Source organism: Crotalus tigris, unplaced genomic scaffold (genome assembly GCF_016545835.1).
Source record: "Crotalus tigris isolate CLP2741 ecotype Arizona unplaced genomic scaffold, ASM1654583v1 scf7180000018517.1768243, whole genome shotgun sequence".
NCBI classification, from domain to species: Eukaryota; Metazoa; Chordata; class Lepidosauria; order Squamata; family Viperidae; genus Crotalus; species Crotalus tigris.
This window is the reverse complement of record NW_024097052.1, coordinates 571,057-591,646: the sequence shown is the minus strand read 5'-3', so window position 1 is coordinate 591,646 and position 20,590 is coordinate 571,057. Positions and strand designations below refer to the sequence as shown.

General features: G+C 45.2%; 1 protein-coding gene across 6 annotated transcripts in view; it reads left to right on the top strand.

The window, feature by feature from the left end:
- ZMYM4 (zinc finger MYM-type containing 4) overlaps nucleotides 1–19,644 on the top strand; it is a 58,393-nt gene extending 38,749 nt beyond the window's left edge. For 5 of the 6 annotated variants that reach the window (XM_039353365.1, XM_039353368.1, XM_039353367.1 and 2 more), the window contains 15 exons: nucleotides 2,001–2,202; nucleotides 3,054–3,197; nucleotides 3,542–3,579; nucleotides 5,013–5,157; nucleotides 7,745–7,866; nucleotides 10,102–10,264; nucleotides 10,545–10,598; nucleotides 11,014–11,193; nucleotides 11,744–11,838; nucleotides 12,258–12,429; nucleotides 13,860–14,011; nucleotides 15,016–15,127; nucleotides 15,296–15,544; nucleotides 17,571–17,688; nucleotides 17,782–19,644. In XM_039353365.1, coding sequence (XP_039209299.1) covers nucleotides 2,001–2,202; nucleotides 3,054–3,197; nucleotides 3,542–3,579; nucleotides 5,013–5,157; nucleotides 7,745–7,866; nucleotides 10,102–10,264; nucleotides 10,545–10,598; nucleotides 11,014–11,193; nucleotides 11,744–11,838; nucleotides 12,258–12,429; nucleotides 13,860–14,011; nucleotides 15,016–15,127; nucleotides 15,296–15,544; nucleotides 17,571–17,688; nucleotides 17,782–17,989 — 2,154 coding nt within the window. In that variant the 3' untranslated portion in view covers nucleotides 17,990–19,644. The remainder of the gene's footprint in view (nucleotides 1–2,000; nucleotides 2,203–3,053; nucleotides 3,198–3,541; nucleotides 3,580–5,012; nucleotides 5,158–7,744; nucleotides 7,867–10,101; nucleotides 10,265–10,544; nucleotides 10,599–11,013; nucleotides 11,194–11,743; nucleotides 11,839–12,257; nucleotides 12,430–13,859; nucleotides 14,012–15,015; nucleotides 15,128–15,295; nucleotides 15,545–17,570; nucleotides 17,689–17,781) is intronic. The other variant, XM_039353366.1, reaches the window with a different exon arrangement.
- Nucleotides 19,645–20,590: the final 946 nt, after the last annotated feature.

The following is a 20,590-nucleotide window of genomic DNA, read 5'->3' as shown; positions in this document are numbered from 1 at the left end:
ATTTAATGTACTAGTTTGTGATCTGTGCTAAAGAATATATCTTTTTGAGGTCAACCGTACCTCTATATATTCAATCTATAATTATATAAGTGTTACTTAATTATCTCGTATGATATACAGGTAATCCTCATTTAACAACTACAGTTGGGATTTGCAACTCTTGCTAAGTGTTCTGGCCATTAAGCAAAACATTCTATGACCGTGGCAGACTTACAAGCTTGTTTCCACTGTGGCCGTTAAACAATTTACCCACAGACATTAAGTGAGACGTCACATGATCACAACTTGTGATTTTTACCACCGGCGTTTCCATTGATTGTGTGGGTCAGAATCTTGCTTTTGAAGCACACAAATGGCGATCACGTGACCATGGGGTGCTGCAGTGGTTCTAAGTGGGAGGACCAAATTGTAAAGTTACTATTTATTGCGGTCGTACCTTTGGTTGCTAAACAGGGCATTCAGTAAGCAAGGACTACTTGTACATAATGATATATAGAAATAACAATTTTTAATTAATTTAATACATTAAATTGTGTATGCTGTTCCAATTGGATAACTCTATACCAAACACAAAGTAAAGATTGCAAAGCATAATAGGGAAGTATACCGTTGTATAACATTTCCGTAGCTGTCTGATCTTATTTGCGCTGGGAAGCTAAGCAAGGGTTTGCTTGTTTAGTACTCGAATAGGAGAATGTCCAGAATAGGGGCAGGGAATTAGCAAGCAAACAAACCCAGGAAGAAGGGAGCAATAAACAACACAATTCTGACTGAGGTTATGTGGGCAGATCCTTGTCGCCAGGAGTTATTCAACTCAGAGATCCATCTACTTTCACATATACAACACACAGGGTCCTGATTAAGTGTAGCCATGCCTCGGTCACACCAGAGGCCTGATAGCAGGAGAGATATGTGCTTCCCAGTGGATCCTCAGATGAAATGGGGAAAAGATTCAGGGACCTTCATTGTCCCCTCAATTTAGGATTTTTGAGTTTTGTATTTTCCAAATATGAGAGAGGGAGAGAGATCTGATATTGAATGAATGAGTGAGTGTGTGTGTTTTCTGAGGTTTTCGCGGGTGTTTGTATGTAGGTCTTTGGTTATTCGGGTTTTCTCCCGCGTCAAATTGGAAGTGTCTTGGCGACGTTTCGACGACGTCTCATTCGTCATCTTCAGGCTGGTGTTTTCGGCTTCGTGCTTCGAGGAGCACAAAGCCGAAAACACCAGCCTGAAGATGACGAATGAGACGTCGTCGAAACGTCGCCAAGACACTTCCAATTTGACGCAGGAGAAAACCCGAATAACCAAAGATAGATAGATAGATAGATAGATAGATAGATAGATAGATAGGTATAGCTTCATTCAGAAGCAGCTTCATTCTGCAGCTGGGAATGGAGCTCCAGCTGCATTTTGCAGTCAGGCCTTTCCGGAAGGCCTCTGCAGCCGAGTACTGAGCTGTGGATTCAATCCATAGCTCGGTCCTTGGCTGTAGAGGTCTTAACGAACCAAGTTATGGATTGAATCCATAGCTTGGTTCTTGGCTGCAGAGGCCTTCCGGAAAGGCCTGTGACTAAGAAATGCAGGCCTGGCTGCAGAAGACCTCTGCAGAAGTAGTGGGCCAGCGAGGAGAGGTCGGCTGCGAGATAAGTGGTCACATGGGGCAGATCCACCCCCACCCTAGCTTGATTTTTAGGTGTGTGCCTCACCCCAAAACTAGGGCTTATTTTGGGAGTAGGGCTTATATTAGACCCACCCCCCCAAAATTAAACTAGGGCTTATTTTTGGGGTAGGCCTTACTTTCAGGGAAACACGGTAAATATACACACATACCCATGTACCTTCATATACGGGGGGGGGGGTGTATGTATATTCATTTTTGTCTGTTTTTTTACTGGGTCACTGCAGATAACTTGCACCAGCATAATTGTTTAAAACCCAAAACCATGCAATAAGATCAAGTTTTTAAAAGCTGCCTTGTACCTCTCCCTCTTTCTCTGCAGATGTCCAAATGTGATGGGTGCAAAAGGCAGGGCAAACTCAGCGAGACCCTGAAGTGGAGAGGTGAAATCAAACATTTTTGCAACTTGCTTTGCATTTTGATGTTTTGCAACCAGCAGTGTGCATCAGATCCACCACCACCACCCCCTCCGCCTCCACCGCCTCCACCTCCTCTGCCTCCACCCCCGCCTCCAAATAATGCAGGTAAAAGAAAGGTGTGGGCTGGCATGAGGACAGCTATTGTAGAGCAAGCTCCAACACTGGAGGTTCTTAAGAGACTGGACAGCCATTTTTCTGAAATGGTATAGGGCAGTGATGGAGAACCTTTTAGAGATCGAGTGTCCAAAAACTGGCCCCGCCCTGCTCCCCCCTGCTCCGCCCCATCCCGCCTGCCTGCAGGGCCACTCACCGCCTCCAGGGGCCGCCATAGATCGCCCAGGCAGCCCAGCACCATGGTGGCCATGCCCTCTGCCCGCACCCCGCAACATCAGCTGTGCACAATGGGGCCTGAGGGCAAAGTCTTGTCTACACTGCCTAGCTGCCATGTCCTTGGCTGCGCTGCGATGCTCCGCATGGGCCATGTTCAGGGGCAACTCTCCTCTAGGTGGACTGCTGGTGAGGAGGGGGTCACGAGGGGAGGCAAGACTGGGGCAACGGCACGTGTGGTCACAGAGAGGACTCCGAGTGCCGCCTCTGGCACCCGTGCCGTAGGTTTGCCACCACTGGTATAGGGTTTCCTGCTCAAGCCTACAGGGGTTCAGCTGGGAAGATGTAGTCACATCTGCCTGTTGCAGTTAGCACCCTATCTCTCAGCTGTATGCACAACGGATTGTATCTCAGATGCAATATATACGAAGATGGACATCACTAATTGGAAAGAACGCCACAGATCTATCTTAGGGATAGAGATTCTCCATGCCTTTTCACACACTCGGATAGGATGCCTTAAACACATCTATCTGTATGTTGGATGTAGAAAGACTTTTAAATGTCTGTGTGTAAACAGTAGACTCTTGCCGTCATTAACTATGTTCCAACTTTCCCTTTCCACCCAGCAAATGTTTCTATGACACCAACATCTTCAGCAGGGCCACCTTTATCTCTCAGGAAGGACTCCACTCCTGTGATTGCAAATGTGGTGTCTCTTGCCAGCGCACCTGCTGCTCAGCCTACAGCCAACTCCAATAATGTTTTGCAAGGTAGGCAGTGGATGTGTCTTTTCTCTCCTCTACCTGTTAAACCCACCCCTTCTGTTAGGTTGCTTCCTCAGATGCACATTGGCATGTTATTGCTATAGTATGGAACTGTGTCTCTAAACCATAGTAACTTTAAGCTGTCTCGGCTTCAACTCCCAGAATTCTGGGACTTTGAAGTCCATCCAGGTTAAAGTTGCCACAGGTTTGAGAAATGCTGATACGGAATGAGAATGTCTGAATGAGCGAGCAAGCATATAAGTGTGCTTTTGTAATCTGAATCGCAGGACTGCTTTCAATGTTAAAAAAGGAAGGAAGACACTTTTTCTATTTTTGTTTCCTCCTAACAGGTGCAGTTCCTACTGTAACAGCAAAAATAATTGGCGATGTAAGTTTTCCTGAAAATAATACCTCCTGATGGATTAAATTCTTACTTACGTTCTGTCTTCGTCACTCTGTCATGCATTATTTTTTTCTTCATTTTCTTTTAATTTTTGATGAATATTTTTAAAATCCTTCCTTCCTTCCTTCCTTCCTTCCTTCCTTCCTTCCTTCCTTCCTTCCTTCCTTCCTTCCTTCCTTCCTTCCTTCCTTCCTTCAGCTTCAACATAGTTTAATTCATGGGATGAATATCCCTGAAATGTCTTAGATTCCAACTCATCCCTGACCAATATTACTAATAGGCTTCTCGGCCTTTTGGTTGAGATCAAGTGTAGTGTAATAGAAAAAAAAATTGTTGGGCATGTGATTGCCTCTGTTTGCGTTTTGTACATGTTGATGTTACACTGACTAGTGATTTTTGCATTCACAAAATTAAGCTAAGTTACAGATACTTGTCATAACCTGGAAGGAAAACCTTGGCTAGCTTTGATCCTCAAGCTTCCCTGGGAAGTGACTTTGTATGTTTGTTTAAGATTTCAATTTTTATATAGCTGTCCATCTCTTAGACTAGGCAGCGGACCTAGAATTAAACAACAGCAGGAAGAGCATAAAATCACAATCACTTCATAACATAATAAGGACTTAATGCCACCCAAGGACAGTCTTGCTTGCCCCATATAAACACAGAACCCCATTACCATATATTCCGGCGTATAGAGCGACCCGGCGTATAAGACAACCCCCTAGTTCGACTCCGGGTCGCAAGACTATCGGTGCCGAGTTGCAAGACTATCGACACCGAGTCGCATGCCTAGAAAGTCGTCTTATACGCCAGAAACTACCTTATTTCCAGCGTATAAGACGATTGACGCCGAGTCTCATGCCTAGAAAGTCATCTTATACGCCAGAAACTACGTTATTTCCGGCGTATAAGACGACTCGGCGTATAAGACGACCCCCGAGTTCGGAGGCTGTTTCGACGCTCTCAAAAGTCGTCTTATATGCCGGAATATACGGTAATAGTCAAACCCCACTTCCTGGCCTTAATACCCAGGGGGAATATGCAATCTTCAAATGCTAAATGTTTTACCCAAAAGCAAACCAAGGCACAAAATCGTAGGCATAATTCAGGGGTCTTCAAACTTGGCCCTTTGATGACTTGTGGACTCCAACTCCCAGAATTCCTCAGCCAGGCACGCGTGCCTGGCTGAGGAATTCTGGGAGTTGAAGTCCACAAGTCATCAAAGGGCCAAGTTTGAAGACCCCTGGCATAATTCTAACAGGAGGCATCCTTAGAATGGACATGACCCAGAATAGAAGGGAAAAGCCGCAGAGCAACTTAGCAACTCAGGCTTAGGGGCCATGCTGCCTCTTGTCTGGATATCCCCCCTTTTCAGGATGTGTGAACAAACAGACTCTTGTTTTCTGACTTGAAACTAGGCAAGTACCCAGACAGATGCTTTGAAGCTCCCTCCCTCACAGCCACCCCGGCTCCTCAAGAACAAAGCCTTGCTGTGCAAGCCCATCACCCAGACCAAGGCCACTTCTTGCAAGCCTCACACGCAGCATAAGGAATGCCAAACCGGTAAGTAACAAACAAAACAATTGATTGCTACTTAGGTTTGCAAGAAGAAGAAGAAAAAAGGCTCAGCAGCCATGCACATCACCTTTCAATGCATTGGGGCAGTTTAAAGCAGTGGTTCTTAACCTTTTTGAACGAATCGCCCCCTTGAGCCAATGAGGAAGTTGTTGTCGCCCTCCTCCCTCAACATAACCTCTCAATCACAACATAGGAAATAATTCTTCAATTTCTGCAAACACTTTTTTTGTTTTTGTTTTAATTGTCATCAGGACCTATCGATGCAAATAATTTATTTCCAGTCTTTTCCCCATATCTCAATTTTTGATGCCACCCGTCACTTTATTCCCAAACTTCATGATGCATGTATTTCATTATGATCTTATTTATTCAAGACACTTTAATGTAATGACCACTGAAAACAAAATTCAATAGCAAAAAAAGTGAAATGCCCAAAAAGAAAAACAGTAACATTTGATGATTGAATTACAAGTGAAATTTAAGAAGCAAAAAGAAATATAAAAAGGGTAGAGGCTGCTGCGCAACGCACATGAAGATAAGCGATGCGTATTCACATACGTATGGCATTCTGTCCTGAAGCTAGCTGGAGGAACATTTGAAAACACAATTCAATCCACTAAGAGCGAGCAATCTGATGTTTTTGTACGACAGATATACAGCGATTCACTGTACGAAAAAGTCTCAAAAGTGTCCCCCAAACATCTCGCTCCATCACCCCCATATCGCCCCCTTTTCGTTCCTTTGCCCTCCTGAAAAACGAAATCGCCCGCTGCAGGGCGATATCACCCCGGTTAAGAACCACTGATTTAAAGCATGCTGGCAGGGGGAATTCTGGGAGTTGAAGTCCGCACATTTTAACCTTGCTGAGGTTGCAAAATGCTATCCTAAAATATATTGGCAGACTATATAATTGAGTACAATTCTTGTTTAGGTTCAGCAGGGAAGAGGGAGAAGCGAACAGGAGGCCGCTATGCAAAAATTCTGTTGTAATATTTTTTAAAATTCCTGGGAAGGAAATAACAGTCATACTACGCAATATCGCTAAAAATCCTAAAGTTGTTCTGATACTAAGAAAGGAAATCCAGCACGGACAGAGTCCTGTTGCCACAGATAAAGACAATAAGCCTCCTTTGGCCTAAGAGTTAGTCATCTGATGTATTTGCTGGCCAGGGATTTACCTTGAAAGAATGGCAATATTGGGGGGCAAAAGGCCAGTGAATAAAGGGGGGGGGAAATATAGGGGGGGGGGAAAGACTAGTGAACAAAATGGTGAGCTGGGTACAGCCATAACAATAATGTGGTCTCCTTTGATTCAACTAACAGGCACAAGAATGAAGGGAGATCTATCTGATGATCTAGAGGTATTGATATGGAAGCCTGGCTGGCATAAAAAGAAAGCTAGAGTTAGGTTTAAAAAATGGGGTCTTTTGTCTTATTAGAGAGGATGCTAAAGTCTCAACTAATGGGCTAAAGCAATGGTTCTCAACCTGTGGGTCGGGACCCCATTTGGGGTCGAACGACCATTTCACGGGGGTCGCCAAACAACACAGTCCGCCATTTTTTTCCCCCTTTTCCTTAGCTGTGCTACTCCCTTTTATTCTATTGGCTTTTGAAAGCCAATAGAATAGACTCTCTTGAATAGAGTCTAATTCTATTGGCTTTCAAAAGCAATAGGAATTGTCCAGGCTGTCTCTGCCCTGCTGAGCCCGCCAAAAGTCCCATTCTGCAAACGGTGCTGCACCAGTTGAGTAGTCCTCGACTTACAACCGGTTGGGGGGGTTGCGGTATTAAAAAGGTTGAGAACCACTGGGCTAAAGGGAGATTTTGAGATGAAGGGAAATATGATTGCTAGATCTAACTATTGTTGGAAAGTGATAACAAATAAGGGATTAATTGGCCTAATATTGAGGATTTAGATTTACAAGGGAAATGAAAATTAATTATTAGGAAATAGTTTTGAATTATTGTTTAGCCCAGATAACACAGATGATGGATTTGAGACAAGTAAAGGATACTCCATTAAGTGGTGATGTACTAGGTTGAGAAATAGAAAATGATCATGAAATACAATAAGAATATATTTAAGTAAGTACTGGTGTATTCTAGATATCGTAATTTTTATGTAGTGAAATAAAGGATATTTGGGTTATCCGAAATCTAAATACTATGGATATTAAAGATTAAATTGGAATACTGTAATTAAAAATTAGCTAAAATTTAAATACAAGACATGGATATGTATAAGCAAAAATATATTGATAAATGTTTTAACCGAGCTTGTTATAATTACAAATTTACTAGCTTAAATATGACATAGCAGATGTGAAGGGAAATAGAGAAGAAATTTTTTGATGATGTAACCTGAGAGATATACTAAAGATGTTGTTATTGTACTATTGACTACCCAATCACCACGCTGCTTTCTAAACACTTAAATGTAAAACTGGAAAACCAATAGAAACTTGTTATTAAAAAAAAAAAAAACAGCAATGTAACATGTTAAAGAGAGATGAATGGGCAGCTGTTTTTCTCCAAGAATCACACCTTTTCTTTTTCACACGGCAATGGAAAGAAGAAGAAGAAGAACTTCCACCCAAAATCATTATGGTGCCTGTTCCTGTACCAGTGTTTGTGCCAATCCCGCTTCATCTCTTCACCCAGTATACACCAGTCCCTCTGGGAATGCCAGTCCCGGTGAGTGATGTGCAGGTTGCCCCTTTCTTTCCAGCCAGGCTTCAAGATGTGCTAGTCAAAGATTGCATGGGTGGGCTTCTACCTGGCCAAGGTGCGGTGCCTTGACATGACTGCTTGTGATTTACAGGTGGCCCTTGACTTATGACCAGGCACGTAGCTAAGTAACTTCAGAATTACAAACCACCTGGATTCAAAGTTTTCAACCAAACATTGAAGGAATGGACTTGGTTGACTTAAAATTCAGTTGAATTTCATTTTCTGCCATCACCTGATCATTTATGTCGTTTGCAATGTCCTGCAGTCAAGTGACACACCTTCCCACCTCCCAGCCCTGTAGACCGAAACAGCCCCATCCCTTCAGTTGATGTCACACGATTGGATGGCTTTCTGTGACTCTGGAAGCTTGTGGTCCTTATCCCTCTCACATGGTTATCACGAAATGTGCATCTGGGGTGGGGGGGGGGAGATTTGACCAACTTAGAACTTTCCCAGAAAAGACCTGGATCAAGAGATTGCACAGTCCTGAGCAGTGGTGGGATTCAGCCAGGTCGCACCAGTTTGGCAGAGCCGGCAGCTAATTTTTTGTTGCGCAGAATGGACTTCTGGAAGCGGCATCCACACAGAGAACCAGTTGTTCATCTATTTGAACCCCACCACTGGTCCCGAGTCTGATTAGGGAGGTGGGATGAGGTTCAGCGTAACCACATCCTAGAACAGTGATAAGTGCCCGAGTGCCCAAACTGTAACCCCAAACCCACTTATTTATTGCCAGGTGGGTGTGGCCCACTGGGTGGGCATGGCTGTGGTCATGGCAGACTGGGTGGGTGTGGCCAAGGTGGGCGTGGTCACCTCGATGTTGCTCATGGGGAGGGACGCCTGTGGGGGCCGGGCAGGGTTAGGGGAGATCCAGGGGGTCTCTGGCAGGTGGGGCAGTAGGCAGGAGACTCATCCTGCGGGGTGAGGCAGGGCCAGTGCCATGGGGCAAGGCGAGGCAGGGGCCGGGGAGACTGCTGCCTGACACCATCGGCCCCCACACACAGAGGCCAGCGAGCGCATGGGGGCCGATAGTGTCTGTCAGCAGCCTCAGCCTGCCAATCGGTGCATTTTGGGGCTCTGCAGCTGACCGCCAGCAGTTCAGAGAAGCCGCCTCTGAGCTGGACCGCCAGCCAACAGCTGAGGAGGCAATGCAGTGGGTCATGCCCAGGAAAAGGAGAGCATGCGAGGCCAGGAGGGATGGGAGGGGGGGTGGAGGAAACCAGCTATGCTGGGATGCATACGGCCACGTGGGAGCTCGGCGAGTTAGCGGGCGGCTGGTTGAAGAGGGACGGTTGCCATCTGCATTACACGATGCGTGTGCCCACAGAGAGGGCTCAGAGTGCTGCCTCTGGCACGTGTGCCAACTCTCAGGAGCTATCTAGTAACTTTAAAAAGTTATAGCTTTAGTTCAGCAAGCTTCTGTCCATAAGGTGTAAGCACATAACAGAATGGACTCGATTGAATCTCACTCACTGTCTTTATCTCCGGGTTTGAGCCTAACACTTGGTTCACTTGCACTAGAATCCAGATGGGAATTTGCAGTTGATCTTCTAGCTCAGGGGTTCTCAACCTGTGGGTCGGGACCCCATTTGGGGTCGAACGATCATTTCACGAGGGTCGCCAAACAACGCAGTCCGCCATTTTTTCCCCCTTTTCCTTAGCTGTCCTACTCCCTTTATTCTATTGGCTTTTGAAAGCCAATAGAATAGACTCTCTTGAATAGAGTCTAATTCTATTGGCTTTCAAAAGCCAATAGGAATTGTCCAGGCTGTCTCTGCCCTGCTGAGCCCGCCAAAAGTCCCATTCTGCAAATGGTGCTGCACCAGTTGAGTAGTCCTCGACTTACGACCGGTAGAGTAGTCCTCGACCGGTAGAGTAGTAGTCCTCGACTTATGACCGGTTGGGGGTCGCAGCATTAAAAAGGTTGAGAACTACTGTTCTAGCTAATTGCACTCCTCCCCCCTTCTCCTTCTCTTGAGAAGCCCAAGATGCTTAGGAAGGCTGCTGTCAACGAATCCCTGGGCGGGTTGCCCTTAAATTATAGCCTCAGTTATTATTGAGACACTTGGCTTTTCTTAAGGGATGGACTCTCTCTTGAGACGCCAGTGCTCAGGTTTAAGACCGGAAGCTGGCTTTTCATGGCAAGGGATACTTCACAACTCCTGAGAAATAAAGGTAGTTGCTGCCTGTTCTCTCCAGGTCCCGGTTCCTATGTTTGTGCCCCCTGCCCCAGAGACCCCTGACAAAACAATAGAAGCCATTCCAGACGTCAAAAAGAACTCGGCTAGTCCTTTTGAGGCTGATCTTCTCCAGATGGCAGAAATGGTTGCTGAAGATAAAGACAAGGAACACTCTCAGGGAGGTAGGTGGATTTTGTTTTAGAGGCGAATCTACGTCTCCCAGGATAATGTTGCAGGATCCAATCTGGGTCAGTCACCGGGATCCGAGCTTTTGGATCCGTATTGGAGCCTGTCCTTGGGGAACTTGTCTCTACTGGAATGTGTGCTTTGGGCTGTTCCGTGCGTAGTTGTGGGTCCCTTTAGCATACATCTTGTTTCATATAGCATTAATTAAATTTGGGAATTTTGCCGAGTATTAATTTAGATGCATTGGGTTATCTTGGTCTTTCTATCTTATTTCAGGCTCTCAAACATCTGAGCACGAACTCTTTCTGGACCCTAAAATATTTGAAAAAGGTGAGCCCGTGAGTCAGTTCAGCAGAAAGGCAAATTTCAACTGAACATGAGAAGAAGCTTTTCTTACCGAAATAAAGTGATTTAGAACACACACATACATACACACAAACATTCACCTACACACTTTCAAGGTTGTGCAAAACAATAACTTTGGTGTACAGCATGGATTTCCAGCCTTGGCGACTTTTAAGACCGGTGGACTTCAACTCACAGAATTTCCCAGATAGTCATGGTGGCTGGGAAATTCTGGGAGAGTCTGCAAGTCTTCCAAGTTGCCACGGTTGGACACTCCTGGCCCACAGCAAACGTGGTTCCCTTAAGGCCCAGTTTTCTAATGGGCTTTTGTTGAACCCGCTGCTTAGCCTTCCCCAACCCCCTTCTGTCTGTGTTCAGCTTCCTTCCTTTGCAATTCCAGACCAGGGCAGCACGTACAGCGGGGACCTGGAATCGGAAGCAGTGTCAACTCCCCACAGCTGGGAGGACGAGCTGAATCACTATGCGTTGCGCTCCAGTACGGTGCCCGAGCCCGAGCCCGAACCAAAACAGTTCTCCAAAGGCGAACTGGAGCAGGACCTGGAGGCCGACTTCCCATCAGGTTGGTCAGCTCTGGAACAAAATGCTCATGCACGCGACGGTGTGGCATCCACTCCTGGGCCACAGCCTTTGATTCCCGGCATCGCTGGCAGAGTAATTTGTGATCTGCCCCATTATTGAAGATCAGCCTAACTCAGTGGTTCTCAACCTGTGGGTCGGGACCCCCATTTGGGGCCGAACGGCCATTTCACGGGAGTCGCCAAACAACGCAGTCCGCCATTTTTTTCCCCCTTTTCCTTACCTGTGCTACTCCCTTTTGTTCTATTGGCTTTTGAAAGCCAATAGAATAGACTCTCTTGAATAGAGTCTAATTCTATTGGCTTTCAAAAGCCAATAGGAATTGTCCAGTCTGTCTCTGCCCTGCTGAGCCCGCCAAAAGTCCCATTCTGCAAACGGTGCTGCACCAGTTGAGTAGTCCTCGACTTACGACCGGTTGAGTAGTCCTTGACTTATGACCGGTTGGGGGGGGGTCGCGGCATTAAAAAGGTTGAGGACCACTGGCCTGCTGCTGCTGCTTTGTGGCTAAATCTGTGCCTTTGTTTCCCAATTAGATTCCTTTGACCCCATCAGCAAAGGGCTAGGTCTTCATTCACGGGCACGAGCGAGGCGGAGACATAGAGACGGTTTTCCGCAGCCAAAAAGACGGGTAAGAAACAGGGTTGGGTTTCTTGTTTATTACTCAAGCCAGAAGATCGGAGATGATTTGCAAATGGGTCAGCGATGGCAGGGGAATTCTGGGAGTTGAAGTCCACAAGTCTTAAAATGGCCAAGTTTGAGGACCCCTGCCTTAATGAGAAATGTTCCAATCCCTACTGTGTTTGTAAGTTGAGGACTATCTCTATAAATCAAACTTTTACAATGCGCAAACTGTATATATAGACCACACATTGCTGCTCGAAGCACAAAGCTGAAAGCACCAGCCTGAAGATGACGAATGGGACTTCGTCGAAACGTCGCCAAGACACTTCCAATTTTACACGGGAGAAAACCCGAACAACCAAAGACCTACATACAAACACCTGCGAAAACCTCAGAATATATATATATTTATTTTACTTCCTTCAGGGTAGAAAGAAGTCCATCGTTTCTGTGGAACCCCGAATCCTGGTTCAGAGCTCATATCCAGGCTGTTCTGTTTCCGGGATGAGTCTCAAATACATGTACGGGGTGAATGCCTGGAAGAACTGGGTCCAGTGGAAAAACACGCAGGAAGACCAAGGAGACCTGAAATTTGGAGGTAACGCAGTTTTATTTTGTTATCTTTGTTTTCAGTTTGGGTTCAGCGGTGGAGATAAAAAAAGCTTGGCTCAGCCTTCGGATAGAATAATGTTAAAAAAAAATAAAATGGGGTGTTGATTGTGATGGTAAAGAGATTATTTTAATGTTGAACTTAATCACAGCGGCAAGGTTGCTGATTGGGCAATATTGGAAGAAGGATTCTTTGCCTACTATAGAAGAATGGTTTCTTAAAGTTTCTTATTTATCAGAAATGGCAAAAATTTCGCCTTATCTGAAAGACCATTCACAAGAGAGATACATTTCGGTGTGGAAAAGATGGGTAGATTTTGTACAGAATAAATATGGGATTAGAAAGTATTATTTAGCTTTTGAATAACTTACGTTTAAGGGTAATGGTTAGAATTTTTGTTTTTATGTATTGGAGTTAAAGCATTTAAAAAATTTTTTGGGATGTATGTATAATTGTTTGATGTTCATTTAATTTGTATGTTTTTTTTTTTTTGTTTGTTTGTTTAACCCTGTATTCAGCTCTGGGAAGGAGGGGGGAGGGTAATGGGGGGGTGGGAGGGGGAGGGAGTATTTTATTGTAAAAACTTTAAAAATTTTCAATAAAATAAAAAATAAAAAAATAAAATGGGTAGCATCTGCATGAAAATTGGATTGTAAGACTTGGAAACGTATCGTTTAGGAGTGCTAGAAGCGGGCTGATTCTGGCTCAGTGATGGTGAACCTTTTAGAGGTGCCCCAAAACTGCCCCACTCCACCCCTGCCCTGCCCACCCACAGGGCCGCCTCCCGCCTCCATGGTCCTCCGCAGAGCGCCCAAGTGGCCCTGCAGCGCCATGGCCACGCCCTCTACCTGCGCCCCGCAACATCATCTACACACGACTGGGCGCAAGGGTGGAGTCTTCCGTTGCCATGTCCTTGGCTGCGCTGCTTTGTGCAGGACGCGCCCGGGGGACGACTCTCCTCCAGGGAGACTGCTGTTGAGGAGAGGGCCATAGGTTCACCCCCACTGTTCTAGATGATTCTAAATTTTGCAGTAGGAAGGCCCAACTAAGGCGGGTTTTGGCCATTTGGCTATTAGGTCCATTGTTCTACTTGCTGCACTTTGGGTTCCTATATATACAAATGAATTCCTTGGCTTACCTCTATTCAGGACGGGGTTGAAGAAAGTCAAGATGGCAGCCATAGTCCTCCAATCCAAGCCCTGCCCCCCCCCCTTTTTAGGTGTGGTTTTGATTGTGTGATTGTGGCTGCCGTGCTGATTCCTTTTACTGTTTGGCCCCATTTCTGCGGATTCTTCTGCCCCCATTGCTAATTGAACTCTGGAAATCACCCCCAGTTGATGCCAAGGGCTGAGCTGAGAACCATCTTCCTTCTGATGGTCAAGAAGCTGATCTGCTGTAGGTGCTTCTCCTTCCTACAGTTCGGTCTGTGAAGCTCAAAGAGGACATCCTGTCGTGTTCCTTTTCGGAGCTGAGTTTCGGCTTGTGCCAGTTCATCCAGGAGGTGCGGCGACCAAACGGCGAAAAGTATGACCCTGACAGCATCTTATACCTGTGCCTTGGAATTCAGCAGGTTATTTTTCTTCTTTTTACATCCATTTTCTGGAATTGCACGTCTTTCTTTGACTTCGTAGGAATAGAAGGAAGAACTACAGCAGAGGGTTGGATTAGATGACCTCCAAGGTCCCTTCCAAATTTATTGTTGTTATTATTATTATATTGAAATGGCAGATGGGCTGTTAATTGTGCTGGGCTTTTATGAGCCTCATTTGTTACCAGTCTCCTTTTTAGGTTTCCAGCTTTTACATGCAAAAACAGCTTTCGCCTCTGTATTGCTGGACTATAATTCTGAATATAGAAAAGAATATTTGTCCTTCAGGGTTGAGCTGTGGAGTCCTTGGTGTTCTCTGAGCTTGGTTTTTTTCTTCAGACGTTTACATGACCCGGCTTTGTAACATCATCAGTGTGAATAAGTGTGGGGTTTTGCTCCCTGTTTACATAGAGTAGCATGTCCTGTCACATTAGTGAGGATATAGTTTTGTCCTTGGTTAATAATAATAATACTGTATTTTCCGGTGTATGACGACTTTCTAAAGCATGCAAATCGTCTCTGAAGTCGGGGGTCGTCTTATACGCCGAGTCGTCGTGTACGCCAGAAAATACGGTAATAATAATAATAATGAGGATGAGGATGAGGATGATAAAGTTGGAACGGACCTTGGATGTCAATTCCTTCATTATCAATTGGAACCTTGATTACCAGTTGAGGGAGCACCAAGGACTCCACAAAGACGTCCCCTATGTCTATTCATATGGACCTGGCTTATCAATTGTACATTATACCTGAAAGAATACTTGAGGGTCCTGCTTGAAAATACAACTAGTGGAAGCATCTCAGTCTTAAGAAGACCTGTAATTTTCTGGCCACTTTCCAAACCCTTCAAAGCATCGAAGGGGGTTGTATTAAGATGGGACGACAGAACTGAATCTGTTGCTAAGGCCGGTGTCTCTGCCTCTGGATTTCTATAGACATTTCCCCTATTTTATTTTTCTTTTTTTTCCTTTTCTCCTTTGCAGTACTTATTTGAGAACGGCAGAATAGATAACATTTTTACTGAACCCTACTCCAGGTTTATGATTGAACTTACAAAACTGTTGAAAATCTGGGAGCCTACAATACTTCCAAACGGTAAGCTTGGCAATTTGTTCAGTCAGTAAGGCTGTTGGTGGGACCTTTTGGAAAGGGAGCAAATATCTTGGAAGGAGGATGGGGCTTAATTCCTTTGGTTTGATCTGGCCGAAGTGACTTTTTTTGGTTGTTGTTTTGTTTTGTTTTGCTCTCTTGCTCAACCTGCAGGTTACATGTTTTCAAGAATCGAAGAGGAGCACTTGTGGGAGTGTAAGCAGCTGGGCGCCTACTCCCCCATCGTGCTCTTGAATACACTGCTTTTTTTTAACACCAAATACTTCCAGCTCAAGAATGTCACTGAGCACATGAAGCTGTCCTTTGCCCACGTCATGCGACGTACCCGGACTCTGAAATACAACACAAAGCTGACTTACTTACGCTTCTTCCCACCTTTCCAAAAGCAGGACGTAGAACCAGGTGGGTAGACCTGTCCTTCTTGCCTTTTTCTCTCGCTGCCTAACCTGCAAGCCTGGGGTTTCTCCCCAGTGACCCATTTGAGCACCAAACAGATTGGGACCTGCTTAACTTCTGAGGCCAACACGATCAGCCTGCTGCCATTTACTGGGAAGCCCAAAAATTCATTGACCAGGACAGCGAGACAACCATTACTTTCATCCCCCCCCCCTTCCTTACTTTTGTTTCAGCCCATCTTTTAGATTAAGTATTCAGGCCCTAGGATGAAGGGCAATATTATATCAGGCGGCCTCCCTTTTTGAAAATATTTATAGAGAATATTGGGACATTTGCTCCCAATTTCTTGCAAGACAGAGACAATCTTGATTCCTCCAGTGCAATGTTACGTCCCAGGAATGTACTGAGAGCGCTAATCATAAATAGATAGTGGAATCCTTGGTGCTCTCCAAGGTTGGTGGTTTGCTTGCCAGTTAGGTAACCTCCTAGCCTTTATTCAGTTTTCTTCCCATTTTTTTTTAAAAAAAAACAATGCAGAAATCTCTGCTTCGCTAGAGCTGCCTTCTGCCTTACAATGCAGATCAACATGCTTTTAACGGAGAGCGGGCAAGGCTGCACCTCTGGAGCCTGTTATCTTTTTGCTTTTCCAAGTGAGCGATTTATTTCAGTAGTTTCCTTTGGTTTTTATTGTGTTCCCAGCAGAGGAATGGTAGGAAATGGCCATTTTGATTCGCTGGAATAGTAATTTATTTATTTATTTATTTATTTATTTATTTATTTATGAGACTTATATACCGCTTTAAGTGCAAGCATTCTCTAAGCGGTGTACACCAGTAAGCAATGTATATATATATATATTTACATTGCCCCCAACAATCTGGGTCCTCATTTTACCTACCCCAGAAGGATGGAAGGCTGAGTCAACCTTGAGCCGGTGAGATTTGAACCGCTGACCTGCTGAACACTGTCAGCTAAAGTGGCCTGCAGTACTGCACTCTAACTGCTGTGTTATGTTATGTTATGTTGGCTGTGAAATGAAAGGCCTTCGTGATTGCTTCTCAATAAAACAAATTCCCAGGCCAGAGAAAACCTCCAGGCATCTCCCTGAGCAGCTAACTTGCTTTGGGCAGGACTCTTTTGGGTTACAGCAGGGTGGGCAGTTTTTTTTCCCCCAAGGGGCCACATGAGGAACTGGGACTGTTATGGAGGGCTGAACCAATAGCTCCCAGCTGCGTTCCATCTACTTGCCTACAAGGCCGCTCTTTGACCAAAGTGGCAGTGAGTGGCCGAACAGTTTCCCTCACACAATGACTTTGCCACCACCACCTCAGGCTGCTCCAGATAAGGGATGAACCTGCACAGGAACAGAAGAGTATTTTCTCTCCTCACCCTCCCATGGTCGCCGGCTGACTGAAGGAGCGCGCAGCAACTCGGCAGAGCTGAACTCAACTCTTTTTTTCTCTCGCCCTGTGGCATGCTTTGTTGTTAGTTGCGAAGTCGTGTCCGACCCATCACGACCCCATGGACAACGTTCCTCCAGGCCTTCCTGTCCTCTACCATCTTCTGGAGTCCATTTAACCTCACGCCTACTGCTTCAGTGACTCCACCCAGCCATCTCATTCTCTGTCGTCCCTTTCTTCTATTGCCCTCCATCTTTCCCAGCATTAGGCCCTTCTCCAGCGAGTCCTTCCTTCTCATTAGGTGGCCAAAGTACTTGAGTTTCAACTTTGGGCATGCTTATTTATATTTAGTTTCTAATTTCCCATTGACCTCACACGGGCAGGGACAGCCAAAGGGCCAGGGGTGGCTCAGGGCTATGTCTGGATTACAGAATAGAAACAATCCTGTAACTACACCTTGTTTGCAGTCCAGGCCCAATGTTGCCATTTCATCTGCGGCTATTGCGTAGCATTTCACAAGGAACGCCGGGCAAGAAAATGAGACTTTTCGCAGTCCTGCTGCTATTGGGTTGGGGGTTTATTTGGCCTTTGTGCCCCGTTTCCCATCCCCGATCTTTCTTTTCCACCTCCAGATAAATTAGTGGGCAAAAGGAAACGTCACGAGGGCGAAGAAGCAGTAGAGATGGTTGAGAACACTGACAATCCCTTGAGGTGCCCGGTTCGGCTCTATGAATTCTACTTGTCAAAGTGGTGAGTGATGCTACGTCTTCGGGCTAGTTTCTTCCCAAAGAAGAGATCCAGACCCTCTCTCCAAACCCTGCCCCCTTTTCTTTCCCCGCACAGTTCTGAAAGCGTGAAGCAGAGGAGCGACGTCTTTTACCTCCAGCCAGAACGTTCGTGCGTCCCCAATAGCCCCATGTGGTATTCCACTATGCCAATAGATCCTGGGACTTTGGACATCATGTTAACGCGCAGCCTCATGGTAAGGGAAGTGCACGAAGAACTTGCCAAAGTTAAACCGGAGGACTCGGATCCGGAGCTTTCGGACTAAACTCGGGCGAAGGGGAGGCTCTCTCTTTTGTTTGTTTGTTTGTTTCGGTTTTGTTTCCTTCCCTTTCCATGGTATCTTGCAAAAAAAAAAAAAAGCACCAAACTGAATTGCACCGGGCCTTCAGAAAAATCACTCGTGTCACACACACACACACACAAAAAGGGCCCCACACCTCCGAAGGCACAGTGGAAGCTGCAAACAGGTTGCAAAACGAGACTCGAAGGATGGAAAGTGGCAGAAGACCGCAAACGCCCGTGAAAACATTTGACGGAGATGAACTGGAGACCTGTCTCTTCCCCCTCTCCCTGCCTCCAAGTGGTGCTTGTAGTGGAATAAAAAAAACAATTATGGATGTGTTTTCTTAAAAAACAAAACAAAAAAAAAAGGAAAGCAGTGGTGTACATCCTTCCCTCCTAACCATGGAAGCAAAGGAAGCTAGATTAAGACCCCCCCCCGGGTAATTTTTGCAGTGTAGCTGCTACCCACTCATCCATGGAGGTCACCTAATACTTGCTCTAGGATGCCAAGCTGAACGTAGTTGAGACGGAAGCCCATGGGAATGCCATCTGTAACATACACGCCAGAACCATTCCTTGCCCTCTCCCCTTTTATACTTTTTTTTCGGGGGGGGCGGTCTTCTTTAGGAAAAATGTTGGGTTGTTCAAAAAGGCTAACTTGGTCAGAAGCTGAAGCAAAGAGGGGGGGAGCCTGGCGGGCTGCCCTCACGTTTTCTGGCTTTTGAAAACCCAGGCAACAGGAGGAAGTCAAATTTAGCCAGGCCACCTCAACCATACTTTTATCTGAGGAAACGACTCATTTCTGAATGAACTCCACGCACACATACTCAGCCGCCCCATGCAGACAAAACTAGGGTTTGGTCCTCCGCCCATCCCTTTCTTAAGAGCAAGATACTCAAAAGCGGTTCCCGAGAAATTGTACCCCCGTCCCTGTATTATTATTATTATTTTTTCTTTAACTGGACGAGGCAGCGACTATTCCTCCATTGCTCATTTATAAATTCACTTCTACAAATCCAGGAGAGTTTGAACGCCGGAGGCCTTGCGGATGTTTTTTGTTGTTTGCATTATCCCACTGGTTGATTTAAACAAGGCATTGTAATCCTCAGCATGATTTGTGTAGCGTCGCTTTTAATTAAAACAAACAAACAACAAAAAAAAAAAGGCATAGAAATCGGATTCCAAATTTGAAAAGAGAATTTGGTTGGCTTTGCCCTAATCCTAACCCCCCCCCCTCTTCCTCTGGGTAAAAAAAAAAAGTCCCCTTTATCAAAACGCAGGGTGCATAAGGCTTAGCCAAGTCCCATTTCACCAACCTTCCTCAAGCCGAAGACTTTCCCTCCCCCCCTCAGTCTTCAAAAGATCGCTTTGAAAATCAAAACTATTTTTTAAAAGAAAAAAAAAACGGGGGGGGGGAAATTGTACCTTTTTATTCGCGGTTTTGTCCATTCACCAAATTTCTTAAGAAGTTCTTTAAAAAAAAAAAAGCAAAAGAAAAAAAGAAACACCCTGCTGTTGGTCTCTCCAGCATTGAACAAAGCCTTTTGTGTATGTATGTGTGCGTGTGTGCGTGTGTGTGTTTGGGGTATTCTTTTTAACAGTAACAAAGGTTAACAATAAAATCAGAAAGTAGTCTTCTCTTTTGCTGTTGTGTACTTGATCGTTCCCGTCTCCTGCCTGTAACGAAACCGCTGGCGCATTTGGGATAATGCAGAAAACGGTGTACAGCAAGTCTTTTCTTAGTACTTCCCCTCACATCATTTCTGTAATCTTCCCCTCACGCCCCACTTCCCTGCATCCCATCATTTTTAAACAAGATATCCCACATTTTATATATATATTAAGGTAAATAATTACAAGGTGGAATGGAGGAAGACACGTGGCAGAGCTGTGACTTTTCCAATAAATTTCTCAATTTAAATCGCATGGATTTTTTTTAGGTGTTTTTAAAATACGTGTCTATTTTATTTTATTAAATGTATATGCCGCCCACTTGCATTTCGAGGCAACTCTGGGCAGCTTACAATCTAATAAAACATAACAGACACACCTAAAATTAAAATATATGAATCCTTCCGGTATGCCCACACAGGTAGCTTTCCCCTTTACCATGTACTTCAGCGGCTACCAACCTTTTCTATACCCCGCGCTCCTAGAACACTTCTGATATATTCCTTGCACCCCTTTCAAAAGTTTGAAATAACGACAACAAATTACACATATACACTATAATTTTGAAAAACCCAGTTTTTGCATCCCCTGGAATATTGTCTCGTACCACCGGTTAGGAACCCCTGATGTGTTGTTAGTTGCGAAGTCGTGTCCGACCCATCATGACCCCATGGACATTGTGACTTAGTGGACAATGTTCCTCCAGGCCTTCCTGTCCTCTACCATCTTCTGGAGTCCATGTAAGCTCACACCTACTGCTTCAGTGACTCCATCCAGCCACCTCGTTCTCTGTCGTCTCCTTCTTCTCTTGCCTTCCATCTTTCCCAGCATCAGGCTCTTCTCCAGTGAGTCCTTCCTTCTCATTAGGTGGCCAAAGTACTTGAGTTTCAACTTCAGGATCTGGCCATCTAAA